Source organism: Seriola aureovittata, chromosome 4 (genome assembly GCF_021018895.1).
Source record: "Seriola aureovittata isolate HTS-2021-v1 ecotype China chromosome 4, ASM2101889v1, whole genome shotgun sequence".
Lineage (NCBI taxonomy): Eukaryota > Metazoa > Chordata > Actinopteri > Carangiformes > Carangidae > Seriola > Seriola aureovittata.
In genome coordinates, this window is record NC_079367.1 from 29,937,244 (window position 1) to 29,950,602 (window position 13,359).

At 40.8% G+C, this 13,359-nt stretch overlaps 2 protein-coding genes across 3 annotated transcripts; one reads left to right on the plus strand and one right to left on the minus strand.

The window, feature by feature from the left end:
- Window positions 1–36: 36 nt before the first annotated feature.
- Window positions 37–2,856, minus strand: lipt2 (lipoyl(octanoyl) transferase 2). 2 transcript variants are annotated; one of them, XM_056373662.1, is made up of 4 exons: window positions 2,782–2,856; window positions 1,293–1,640; window positions 1,086–1,212; window positions 37–565 (listed from the first exon to the last, which is right to left on the minus strand). In XM_056373662.1, the coding sequence occupies exons 2-4, from the start codon at window positions 1,599–1,601 to the stop codon at window positions 306–308; spliced, it is 696 nt and encodes a 231-aa protein (XP_056229637.1). In that variant the 5' UTR covers window positions 1,602–1,640; window positions 2,782–2,856; the 3' UTR covers window positions 37–305. The 2 variants fall into 2 exon arrangements, with proteins under 2 accessions (XP_056229637.1, XP_056229638.1); XM_056373663.1 differs by having other exon boundaries at window positions 1,293–1,607; window positions 2,782–2,841.
- A 120-nt stretch (window positions 2,857–2,976) lies between these two features.
- rnf169 (ring finger protein 169) lies at window positions 2,977–12,752 on the plus strand. Its single transcript, XM_056373636.1, has 6 exons — window positions 2,977–3,798; window positions 6,208–6,278; window positions 7,264–7,350; window positions 7,474–7,574; window positions 7,808–7,898; window positions 8,481–12,752. The coding sequence occupies exons 1-6, from the start codon at window positions 3,483–3,485 to the stop codon at window positions 9,606–9,608; spliced, it is 1,794 nt and encodes a 597-aa protein (XP_056229611.1). The 5' UTR covers window positions 2,977–3,482; the 3' UTR covers window positions 9,609–12,752.
- The last annotated feature ends 607 nt before the right edge of the window (window positions 12,753–13,359 follow it).

The window sequence follows — 13,359 nt, forward strand, 5'->3', positions numbered from 1 at the left end:
TACCCCTTAAAAACCAATTAAATGAATGCAAAGAACTCATCAAAAACTATTTATTAGCACCCAATAATTATTCAATAATCAATCAACTCTAAATTTGGACTCAGCACTGCAATATTTACCAAGTTACAAAGCCAACCCTGAATCAGAACATTAATTGGAAAATTAAGGACATGTCAAGGTGCAAATTCTTTGTAATACACACCCTTGACATCTTTCTGTGCTGAAGACACAGATATTAAACTGATGAAAATATTACAACAACCATTTTATCATATTCAATTATAGGAAGTCCTTCAGGTCAGTTTCTACGCTGATGATCCTCTGTTGTCCTTCTCAGTTTCAGGTGTTTGTCCATCAGTCAGCTGACAGCTGAAATGCTCTCTGAAGGCGTCCAGGAGGTGAGGGATGGTTTCCTCCACGCTTATGTCTCTCTGCAGCTCAGCACTCAGCGACGTCACTCCTTTACCTTCAATGCCACACGGTACGATGTGGCTGAACCACGACATGTCAGTGTTACAGTTCAGAGCCAGACCATGAGACGTGATGTATCGTCCACAGTGGATCCCTGAAAATCACAAGGAAACAACGTTCATACTAGTGAAGTTACGTATGATACAGAGGCTCCGAAGCTTGTGTTGAGTACATACGACAGTTTCCACAGTTTCAGATTCGTATCATAGCTTGAATCAGTTTTCTGGGAGTCATGTGACTGAGAAAACTGACAAAGAATCCTGTACTTGTCTCGATCCGAGGTTCAACAACTTCAAATGGTCTCTTCAGTGTTTCGCAGGTTAATAAACTGAGTTTATTTTCTTTGTACATATGAGATTAAGGTTGAAATATTACATGAATTATAGTGATTTTACAGGTCAGACTCACTCTGCAGTTTGTGCTGTTGGTGTCTCTCTGTTAATCTGACTTCAGATTATTCATTCAGAGTCAGAATATCTTTAATGATCCCCACAGGGAAATTGTTTTCAGTTAATTTCAGTTGAGACTTGTGATGAAGCAGAAATGTTTGAGGTCAACTGACAGTCGTGCAGGTCTGAGAGGAGCTAGAGAGGAATACAGTTGTGTTGTCATACCAATGGCACAGATTTTGTTGTCTCCGACCCAAACTCCAGTGTGAGGTGATGTGGACGCTTCTATACCAAACCTGCTGCAGACCGAGATGATGGTTTTCTCCAGCTCGCAGACGTACCAACGAACACTCTGAGAGAACAGAACAAAGATTAAAAATACGTCTAGTTACATAAAACTATCTAAAACCTCAAAAAGAAATCAGCTCAGACCTTCTTGAAGCTGCCCAGGTTCAGGACCGGGTAGCAGACCAGCTGTCCTGGCCCATGGAATGTGATGAGTCCTCCTCGGTTGGTTCGATGGATGTCGGCCCCAAGCAGGCTGAGTCGGTCTAGCATGGGGGTGGGGTAGGGTTTGTGCCGGATCCCGGTTGTGTAGACTGGTGGGTGCTGACACAGCAACAGAGCATGAGCTGGACCAGACTGGTGCCTGTTCACGTAGACCTGCTGCAGCCGCAGAGCCTCCTGGTAGGTGACCAGGCCAAGACGGACCACCTCCACCACTGGCCTGACACCCTGCATCTAGGACTGGAACCAGATCAGGAACCATGGAACAATGCCCTGACAATAACACACAGTTAAATCAGGTGTGTTAACATGTTTTTATTGTCCTCAGGAAGTTTTGTGTTGACTTATCAGGAGTTAACGTAATGTTAGAAGTCTAAAGTTTGGGCAGCTGGTCCCTGTCCACAACAAGTCTCAACAACTACCTTAATCTTACTGCTTTTCTTTGGTGTTTCTAGTTTAGTTTATGTTTCTTTAGGGTTCTGAATTATTTTAAGGGATCCTTAGATATTTAACAGGTTTATCACATATAGGACAAATTAATGGACGCATTCATGGACTGGAATATTTGAAGAGATTGCTAAAAGTTTTTTTTAAGGGGTAAAATCCTATAAACTTTACAATATAAAATTACAGATACCCCTTAGTTTGTGCCATAAAAAGACATTTTGATTTTCAAGTATGTTGCATAATCAGAGCTTTAAAAAAAATTGAGGTAATTAATGGTTTATTATACATTAAGGGTTTCTCTCCAAGGTTGTTTAAAAACTTTATAATTTACAAAGCAGCATCACAGATATCCCTTTATTTGTAACTGAAAATGGATTTAATTTCTTCAGCTGGATTCACCAAAGATTTGGGGTTAAATCAATGGATTGTGATGTGTATAAAATTATATTAAGGGGTTAAAAGAAAACACAACTTGACTAACTGAAAAAGTGATCAAAGAAGTGATGGTTTTCATGTTATTTAGTCAACTTTAATATAGTTTTACTCCTTAACAACTGCTGTATGTCTTGCAGATACTTCATTAAAAACTCCTAAATACTGGTAGTAAATTAGTATATTCCAAATCTATTCATGAATTATTCCCTTCAAATCCCTTAAAAATGCCTTCATTAAATCATTAGGGTAAACTGACAAGTTTGCAGGTTGTAGAGGATGCTAAGGATAAATCCGTTTCATTAATATGTCCTGTTTGGTTTTCACCACAGAGTAAATGTAAATGTAAATTGATATAAATTAGTATACAGTGTACCTTCTGTCGAAAAGAAAAAAACTGACATTGAACTGCAGCAGTTTAACCTCAATGACACAGATTTAACGCAACTGCTTTAGTGGCACCAAAGTTTCAACATAAATCCATTAAATTCGTTTAAAACCAGTTTAAATCAGTTTCATTTCAGACTTTATTTACCTCTTTTACTTCATAGTTCACCTCTCAGAAACAGTGCGCTACCATTATTGTTATTACCTTCTCCTTCCACGGTCAAATCGGTGTCTATTTCCGGGTTGCGCCGGAAAACCTTTCACAATAAAACTTCAATTGTTTATTTTATTCCTGAATGATAATTTATTTTAAGTAGTCCCCTTACCCACATTGTTACCTGACACTTTGTTTGTATTGTATTTTATCTGATGTGATTTTTAAGGGTTATTTATTTAAATTAATTAATTTGTTAGGTTCTTGGTCGGGGAATTATTAGCCAATAAATGAGTAAATAACATCAGGGCATTTAAACCTATGTTTTAACAAGTATGAAACAGTTTAAAATCTATTACTGCTTCTCCAATAGTTTGTTGTGAAAATCTTACCTCATTTAGGGAGCCTATAATAACGAACGTTTTTTTTCCTGGGATAATACTTGATCTTTATGTTCAGTCTATTTATTCAAGAATTTTAAATTGCATTGTATTTGTCATAAGATATGATAATAAGATAAACCAATATATTTGTAATTTTATTTTGAAGTTTAACCCAGAGCAGGCTCGCGCCGTGTTCCAGCTCCTAGGTTGGCGGGCTGCACGCGCGTCCACTCTGTGCTCGTGCTGTTCCGGCGGCGGCAGGGCGGGGTTTGCTTTGAGAGCGGACCGGAGAGAGAAGACTCAACAGGGAAGATGGCGACCGCAGGGTCCGCCGAACGGCTTGGCAGACTGGCCAGCGCCGTTGCCGGCAGGTCCCGATCCGGTTCCGGCCTCGGAGCACGGTGCGGGTCCGGGTCAGGGTCTGGGTCCAGCCCGCCAGAGGATGAAGTGGCCAAGTGCGCGGCATGCGTGGAGGCTCAGACCGGTGGCAGTCCGCCCTGCGGACACCCGGCCTGTCCGCTCTGCCTGGCTTGGAAACACTCCGGCAGCGAGGAGCGGGTCCGTAGGAGGAGTGACCCCGAGAGCAGTAGCAGTAGGGCGGGAAGGAGGGACTGCGACAGCCGGAGAGGTTGGTGTGTTTACCGGGCAAACTACAACTCACATTCCGCTGTATCAGCACCGCCGCTTGGTGTTTGTTTTACAAATCAAACGCTAGAAAAACATCAAAATAACCTAAGTTTAACAGCTTTCGGTGTAACTTCATCACAAGTTTAGTTTAATCTGCAGGAGGCCTAAAGAGTTCACTAATGTCTGACTGTAAAAGTGACCCTGATTCAGGGCTCACAGAATAACATGACTCAGTTTGTGTACTGCTGTTAATTCGAGTCTTATTCTTAAACACTTTAAAGGCAAAAGTGAAATATTATTTATTCTTACGGAGTTTTGTATGAATCTGCCGAAGCAGACACTGACCTCCAGTGAACTCAGTCACAGATCAATGAGATGATCAGGTAACTAGACCTGAGGCTCCCGTAAACAATGACAAGAATGATTTTAATCTGTTTCATTCATAGAAATATTTTAAATCTGCAGACTGCAATTAGAAAAATACTTATTTTATAGTGTTTGATTAGATTTGTAATTAGGTCTGGTGTTGGTGGACTTGTCCAGACTTGTACAGCTGTAGGAGGAGCTGGTTTACTACAGTGTCAGTATCTGGTTATCTCTTGTCTCCTTCATCACGTCTTTGTTTGTGTCAAGTCTCATTCTGTTGAGCAAACTGTCTGTCGTTATTACTATTGGCCTAAGTGTTATCACTATTATTATTATTATTATTATTATTACCATTACTTTCTGTCACTTCAGATATTTATATTAAAATGAACACTGTGTTCAGGTCTGATAAAATCTTCTTTTGTCATTGTTTAATCCAGTGTTTTTATTCGGTTTTTGAAACTCAATCAGCAAAGAAAAAATACCTAAGATTATTTTCCCTGAAATCCATGAATGAAGCACTGTTAGGATTCCTGTTTATAATAGCACAGTTTATGCTTGCTCTCATAGTCTCAGAGTTGTCTTCAGTGGGTTTGTTTCGTCTAATACAACAGTTCCTTCATTAGTTCTACCTTTAAGTTTAAATTGCTCATTTCAGTGCTTTGTTGGCACTGTCAGACATGTTAACTAATGTTTATTACTGAACTCATATTCATTGGTGGTGTTGTGCTGGACAGCATTATACTGAGAAGTGTCTCTAATATTCTGACCCCTCAGTGTTTGTGAAGGTGGTGGACAAAATATTAGAAACACCCTGTTGTTTCCCCTGTACAGTGAGAACTATACAGAGTCAACATAACTGTGGGCTCAGGACCTGAAACATAATATATCGTCTTTTATTGAACTGCAGCGATTAAATCAATGAATCAATCAGCTGAAAACCAAAACAACATCAACAGAAAATTTATCTGAAACCACTCTGTCAATTGAATAATCAGTTAATTTGTTTTTTTAGTAAAATTGTCTCGGATATCAGCTGGTTCCACTTCCTTCCTTGTGAGGATTTTAAGCCTCTCTGTGTCTCATCTGACAGAGCTGAATATTTCAGGTGTTGTACTGTTGGTTGGATAAAACAGTTTGAATGAGTAATGTTTGGCTCTTATAAAATATAATGTGCATTTCAAGCTATTTTCTGACATTTTATAGCTAAAAAAGCAATCATTTACTCAAGAGAATAACAGGCAGATTAATTAAAAATGAAAATATCTACTTAAATTATCAAAGTTTCAACCTAATTTTGACAGTTTTGTCTTTATTATTTCTTCGCCAATGTTATTTCTCAGCTATTTGTTTCTTTACTTCTTTAGTGCAATGCAATAAAAAGGTTTATATTCTTCAGGGTTCATTTAAATTAATTTGTTCCAGTGATCATTTAAATAATCACATTTTAAGATAGATTATTTAAAATCAATTTTTAGCATGTTCATTCATTCATTTTCTACCACTTATCCTCTAGTAGGGTGGCGGGGGGGCTGGAGCCTATCCCAGCATGTTTTTGGGCGAGAGGCGGGGTACGCCCTGGACAGGTCGCCAGTCCATCGCAGAGCAAACACATAGAGACAGACAACCATTCACACTCACAGCCACACCTATGGTCAATCTAGAGTATCCAATTAGCCTAGTCCCCATTTGCATGTCTTTGGACTGTGGGAGGAAGCTGGAGAACCCGGAGAGAACCCACACTGGCACGGGGAGAACATGCAAACTCCACACAGAAAGATCCCACGTTCGAGCCGGGACTCGAACCCGTAACCTTCTTGCTGTGAGGCGACAGCGCTAACCACTGCACCATCGTGCAGCCTATTTTTAGCATGTATTCCCTATTTTAGAAGCATTTTAATTTAAAGTGATTTTTATTGTGTAGCTTTCAAAATGAAGCTTGTGGTGTGTGTTTGTGATCATCTCTGGTCAGTGTCAGTCTGATGTTGTCATGTTCTGATCTCATATTGTGTCATGATGTAGTTCCTCTGTTCTGTATCTTCAGAGTTCTTCATCTCTCCTGCTCTCATCCCAAAGTCTGCAGAGATTTCATCAGGGCAGAGCGGAAAACACAAGGTGAGTCGGAGAGATAGTTAAAGGAGCAGATAATCCCTGAACAACACTGAACTACAAACCACAGGTTATTAGCTTCATAGCAGAGGAAGCATTGGATTGACAGATTACTGTGAAGAAATCTAGATCTCAGTTTTCCAATAAAAGTCGTAGAAGATAATAAATGTCTTTTACAAAAGTCTTCAATATTCCTGGAACCTGCTGTAAACTAATGTTGTAATATCATGTTTATGCTTGTGGTTTTCTTAAAAACTAAAATCTCTGCACCAGTTTCCACAACTCTGACATAATTTATGTTAACATCAAATTAATCATCCATCCATCCATCCATCCATCCATCCATCCATCCATCAATTCTGATTATAAAGCATTATTGTTCTATACTGACAGAATGTGATTATTCATGATTATAAATTAGTCAACTAATTTCTGTCAGTATAGAACAATAATAATAATAATAATGCACTTGGTAAATTACTTTGTCCCTACTGTTATAATACAGTACTTAGCCACAGGTGTGATAGTGAAAAAGCTGTTAACCTTCATTCTGTGTTGCATTGTGAAACATCTGGGCTGGCTTTAGCTTTTATTTAGTTGTAAAGCTTAACAATTCATTTTTCTTGAGTCAAAATTTCATATTGAAAAAGTATATTTTTTATATCACCACAGCCTTTACTTAAGTTATAGCTCATATTACAAGTTCAAAGTGTATTTGCACAAATTGTTGCCGTGTTAATTCAAACACTGTTTATATAAATAACTGTATGTATTACCGTGTTTTAATAAATGTGGACTAAATGGACCATTACTCGATATAACAACTACTGAGAGGTTGACTTCTCTTTTTAAAAAAAGAGCCTGGACAACAAGAACTAGCTTCAATGTTTTTATCGGGTTGTGTTCATGTTGGAACAGGATGAATTTGTGATGATGTTTGGTCCATTTAGTCTATAAAACTGTACTTTTGTTTCTGACTGTTGTGTTTCAGCTGTTGTTGTCTGAGGACAGAGAGGAGCTCAGGAGAAGGAACACTCTGATCTGTAAAGACGAATCAGTGCGACGTGATGAAGAGACTGTGAGTCTGATAGTTCCATCATGTACTTACTGTGCAGTCTGCATATTTAACGTCCAGCTCAGTGTGTCCGTCACTCTTCTGCATTGACTCAGGTGTTTTATTAAAATCACTGTTTTTTCTCAGGGAGTCCTGTCAGACTCAGAGAATGAGGAGCCGATCAGCAGAAGAATCAGAAACATCTCCGCCTTCATCAGGAAAACCAAAAACTCATCGTCTGTCACTGGGTGAGCATGAGAGAAATTGCTTCATCATCATTGTTTTAAATCGATATTTTACTATTATCAGTCAGTCAAACACCCGCAACAAGCATGTGCAGCAGCAGCTGGACATCTGTCTGTTTTGATACGAACACTGGGGGCCGCTAAAGTCAAACATTTTCCTTTCCGATGTTGAGGCTTTATCAGGCTGCTGTAGAAACAGTCGTCTCATTGCTGTGACCTGTGTTCCTCTTCTTCAGTGGTTCTCAGAGGAGTCAAAGCTGCACTGACCCAGTTGAGGACAGTGGAGGGAAACGGAAGGTCACCACTCAGCCGGCCATGATGGACCGGGTATGACACCAAAACCAACATGGTTCTACATGTACAGAATCAATTTTGGACCCAAGTTCACACCCCTAATGTTCTTCATTCTGTATTCACGTCTCTGCCCCTGTCACCTGTCCAAAGGCGTTCAGACAGACGGCAAACTGTTACCTGATCTTATTCACACGGTGTACACTTTATTCGCCCCAAACAGCGTAGTCCACTCATCAGAGAGCAATCACAACGTCAAAATCGACAAAAAGAAAGTTAAAGAAGTCAAAGCCCACTGCTTTGTCAAAGTTTTAAAGGTTTAAAAGCCTTTTATAATCGTGTCTAATGATTCAATATGTGATTGTTGCACCCTGAGGAAGACTGATATGCAGGTGATACCTGTTTCTGCCATAAGAGCAAGTTCATCTATATTAATCTCTCCATTGACTTGTATGTGATTGCATCAACAACCTTCACCCCCCAAAAAAGAAAGAGAAAAGATTTATATCTAGTCTTCTTGGGAAGTTCAGATCCAGGTACTGAGTTCTGTCTGAACACCTGAGAAGCTCCTCTCTCTCTGTTCTTATGTTTTAAACAGTTTCTGTCACTCTCTGTCAGGTTGGTATCAGTCACAGCTACACAGCAGGAATCCTTCTCTCCTCTGAGAACAGTCGCTCCGTCTCAGCTCCGATCACCGCTCCTGATCGGAGGCTCACCTGGCGGGCTGTGGTCACATCATCGTCGTCACTGATGCCCGTGGTCCTCCCTCCGCCCCGCCCCGAGCGCTCCATCAGCCCTGAGAGCAACGACAGTATCTCAGAGGAGCTCAACCACTTCAAACCCATCGTCTGCTCGCCGTGTACCCCGCCCAAACGACTACCGGACGGCCGTCTGATGGAGCCCACCATCGTCAAGTCCACCCCCCGGAATCTGACCCGCGGCCTGCAGAAGGCTACCACCTACGAGGCCAGTCCTGCTGTGCTGCAGAAATGGAAGCAGATTGAGCTGGATCGCCAGAGCCTCAAAGTGAACTCCAAGGCCACGCTGACGAGCCCAGTCATGGAGCTCCATCACAAGACTGTCGTGGGGGAGGAGGCCACAAAGACTTATCAGTCTGCTGCAGGAGATGGAGTGATGTCCATCAACAAGAGGAGGCTGCTGTTCGATCCTCCAGCTGGAGACACGGACGCCTTCCAGAAACAGTCGGTAAAGATCCGAGTCCCTGCGATCCGGTACAGCGGCGAGGCGACTTTCAGAGCAAGTTTAGACTTTGAGTCGCCGGTTGCTGCTCCTGAATCCTGCAGCGGAGGAGTGTTGTTTAGTCGAAAACAATCATTCTCCCCGTACACTAAGAACTCTGGTTTCCAGTCGTGTAAATTGGTGCCAAAGGACTCACAGAGTCCCAGGAAGGAGTCTGACAGTAGCATCCCCAACCAGTCTACCTCAAGGCGGGGCAAGAAGAGGAAGCAGAAGACCAAACACCTGGACTCAGATCGGGATTCTGACCTGAAGAGAAGCCGGTCAGGAAGCCAGGAGGCCTTCGACGAGCGGTACATCCATCAGATCCAGCAGGAGCGTCAGGACCGGGTGCTCGCCCTGAAGCTGCAGAGACAGTTTGACCTGGAGAACCAGACTGTCAACTGCAGGAGGAGCCCCGATAAGTACTTCCTGCGGTCCTGGATGTCCAATCAGAACCGCCGGAGATGTGGCCTGAGGAGATCCAGACGAATCAACAAGAAGCACTAGAGAGGAGTCATGGAATGACTCAGCACAAAGGCGGAGAGGAAGAGGTTCATATATGCAAAGTGCCAAAAGGTGAAGGTGTCATGAACAGTATGAATGTTTTTACAAGACCGTCGTCTCAGCAGCAGCAGACATTATTTCAGGAGCAGCTGAGGATAAGGTTCAATCATTCCTGTACATTTCTTCCAGACGTCGTCTTCTCACCAGCAAATCACCAAAAACTGAGGTCCTGAGATAAAGACGAGGCAGTTTTTATTTAAAGAGCGACAGGATCTAAAGGAGCAAAGTGAACTCAGAAACATCTCAACAGTCCAACCAAACCACACACTGATCAGTTTTACATCCACCCATCAATCTGTTTGTTGATCAGACTGAAGAAACAGTCAGTTGAGCTACAGAGGGACGTTTGATTTATTTATTATTTGAATATTCATTTTTAACAAAATAGTTGTTGCAGCAATAACTGGTGTATAGATGTGAGTTGTGAGGACACACATGGCTGATAACAACAACATTAAATGATAATTAAACAGTTGAACATCTGACTTCGTACCCAACAGAACATCAACATGACGTGGTCGTCCCCCTGTCGCCTTTTTAATGACAGATATCAAGATTCAGGTTCCTGTAGCAGAAAAGAGCTAAATGACTGAAAATATTCATCAATTATTAAAATACTTTCTGATTATTTTTCTGATCATCATCTAGATTTTGACACAACATTACATGAAGCATTAAGCGGGATGGGTTTTTTCCCTGGCCATGTACCTCAGTGATGCAGTTTCTCATAGAAATTCCTCAGATTACCTGCAGATAATTGACGCATAGTGAACCTGAGGCTGTCGCTCAGCTGATAGTTCACCTCGTAGACCTCATCTTAAAGGATTTTAGATGAAGAATCAGTTTTATCCTCAAAATGTGTCCAGAAATTCTGATGTCATCATGTGCTTTATTTTTATTACTGACAGGTTCATCACAGCTCCTGGACACTGCAGATACATTTATACCATATGTGTTGATTCCTGTGAGGAGTTGAAAGTTCAACTGATCTTCATGTGTTTGGACTGTAGGAGGAAACAGAACCAGCCGGACAGTTAGGTTCTAAACATGGACCTGGTATGGTTCCCATAGTGTGGTGATTTTAAATGTTGTCTGATAACTGACGAGGCCTTTTCCTGCTTCCAACGTGAACCTTTTTCACCTGGGATTCATGTTTCTGCATAAATCAACACCTGAGGAACCAAGGATGATGGAACATTTCTGCTATAAAAACCATCAGATACATAAACTCCTCCCAGTACGGCTACTGGTCCATCTCTGCCGGTCTTCCAGTCTGAACATTTGTCAGACCTTTCTTTGTTCTCTGGGTATCGACCCCCAAAATTTTAAAGCTGTGGATGGAGGTTTCTCCAAGACCGCTGAGGCTCATGGGTACTTGAGTGTAGACCCAACTGTAGGAGAAGTAAACCGAATTTATTTGAAGGGAGTACTACCCGAAGACCACAATAGACCTGAACACTCTGGATCAGGAGACTGTTGACTGTGACTGGATGAGTGCTGTTGGTTTTAAGGGTCATGATTAAAGAACACAGCTGAAAGAGTACAAGAGACGGAGGGATCAGTGTCAGAGTGTAAAGACACAAGCCGTATTCACATTATTTGTTTGGTGGAGAATCTCAGTACATTTTATCATTGATTTAACCTGAAAGGTTCTGGATTAGCACCTCCTGGATTAAGAGCCTTGACGCTAACATTAGCTCAAATCAGGTACCAAGACCATCAGATGCAACTAAACCAGAGTTTGTGGTTATTACCTGAACTGCTACCTAGGTTTATCAATAAAGTAAAAAAAAAAAAAAAAGAGTAGGGCTGAAATTAAATCATCCTGTCCATAAAATCTCTTGTTGTCCAACCAGCATCAAAAACCCCAAAATATTAAATGTACAGCAAATGGATCTGAGAGGCTGTAAACAGCGGGATTTTTTTTTTAAACGACTTAATTAATTGTCTAAATAGTTTCTGTTTTTTTTATTGTCAATCAATTAAGTGACTAATTGTTGTAGCTCTAATATTGGGGATTATTTACTAAAGATTTGTGACTCTCATGTAGGCACCAAACAGTCACCAAACAGCAACCAAAGTTTTGTGCTGTAAAAATAGAATAAAAGCGGCTAAACCGAAAATTGCATTCTAGTGAGATGTGCTAATGCTAATAGGCTAAAGTTAATTTATTTTGAATAAAAAAGAGTTAATAAAGAGGTGAAGCTGTTTGTTTAGTGTTTGACAACAGAAGCATTGGTCAATTTATAATGTATAACTCAGTAGATATGTCAGTGCAGGAACTCCTCCTGAGTTATGTCCATTTTTACTTCATTAAAGAAACAATAGGAAAGCATTGCTTTATTATGAGTTCTGATGCCAGCCTTCTTCAAGATTTTAGATTTATTAGGGAAGTAGATGCATGAAATGGCATACAATATAAAAATTAGCATCTGTAGATTGTATGTATCTAAATGTGATGAGCTGCGTTCCACCAGTGAATATCCTTCACTGTTGTTACACTGTAATGTGAATACGGCTTGTACCTGTCACCTGCAGATCATTATTTCTTCACATTCCTGGTGAGGATTTTCCAGGGTTTGGATTAATTTCTCTCCTTCAGGCAGCCATGAACTGATAGTTTCTGTCAGTGATATAATCATCAGTTGAGTCGTGGGTTTCTTACATGATTTGTCCCAGTTTATTTCCTTTCAGCTGCCACATGTTTCTGAGTGAGTGAACACAGTTTTATTTTGAATCACTTAGAGAGTGTGAGGTGTTCGAGGGTCTCTGTTCAGACTGTGCTGTATTTGTGACGGAGCTGAAGGGCTTTTTTTTTTTTTTTACTGATGCCACACGAGCTTTACTCTCTACAACACTGATATGCACATTTTATAAGGTTGTACTAAAGCTTTCATCCTTCATTTAATGCAGTCTGACAGCAGATTGTTCAGGTGGGGGTGGTTTAATGCTGAGTGCCAAATGACCAGAGACTGTCTGATGGACAATGTTAATAGTTTATATAGTGATTCAGTAGTTTTGTATGAGAAGAGGGAGAGAGCTGCGACTGCTGGGAAACAAGAAAAAGTAAAAGACCTGAGAAAACTGTGTCCTGTCCTCTGTAACATCTGTGTGTGTGTGTGTGTGTGTGTGTGTGTGTGAGTGTCACAGACAAATTCAAGTAGAAACCTGTATATATGAGTGGAGAAACATAACAAATGCACATGCTTCGACACAGGTGAACTGGGCCGGTATAAAGATGCTGATCAGATCCAGTTGATTCTGATTTTGTATCAAGAGGAAAAGATCTAAGTCACTCTGAAAGAGGTCACAGATCAGGAGCTACAGTAATGGAGATGATCAGCTGGCTGGTGTTTCCATAGGAACAGACTAAAGTGACATCTGCATTTATACTGTACAAAAATATAAAAGTAACACTTTCATTTTTACTCCTATTTTCTCAGAGTTGAAATAAAATATCTAAGACTTTTCACAATCAGGAAAGGTACAAACACACAGATACCAAGATCTGCCATGACAAGATCCTGAGCCTTATTGATTCATCTGCCTCCATCACCTCATGTTACAGCTTCCTTGAACCTTCGAACATCCCAGTTGTATCATGACCTGTGTCGTTACCAGACATGTGACCCACTGAGCAGAGGCCTGTACTACAAAGCAAGTTCAACATACCTGAACCTAACATTGTCCTTCC

What these genes read in the sequence shown, in the direction of transcription:
- lipt2 (XM_056373662.1), bottom strand. Translation starts at nt 1,601, where the DNA reads ATGCAGGGTGTCAGGCCAGTGGTGGAGGTGGTCCGTCTTGGCCTGGTC. An exon ending in ACCTGGGCAGCTTCAAGAAG is followed by an intron (nt 1,213 to 1,292) that starts GTCTGAGCTGAT and finishes CTGTTCTCTCAG; the next exon opens with AGTGTTCGTTGGTACGTCTG. An exon ending in CAACAAAATCTGTGCCATTG is followed by an intron (nt 566 to 1,085) that starts GTATGACAACAC and finishes TGTGATTTTCAG; the next exon opens with GGATCCACTGTGGACGATAC.
- rnf169 (XM_056373636.1), top strand. Translation starts at nt 3,483, where the DNA reads ATGGCGACCGCAGGGTCCGCCGAACGGCTTGGCAGACTGGCCAGCGCC. An exon ending in GGACTGCGACAGCCGGAGAG is followed by an intron (nt 3,799 to 6,207) that starts GTTGGTGTGTTT and finishes CTGTATCTTCAG; the next exon opens with AGTTCTTCATCTCTCCTGCT. An exon ending in GGCAGAGCGGAAAACACAAG is followed by an intron (nt 6,279 to 7,263) that starts GTGAGTCGGAGA and finishes GTTGTGTTTCAG; the next exon opens with CTGTTGTTGTCTGAGGACAG.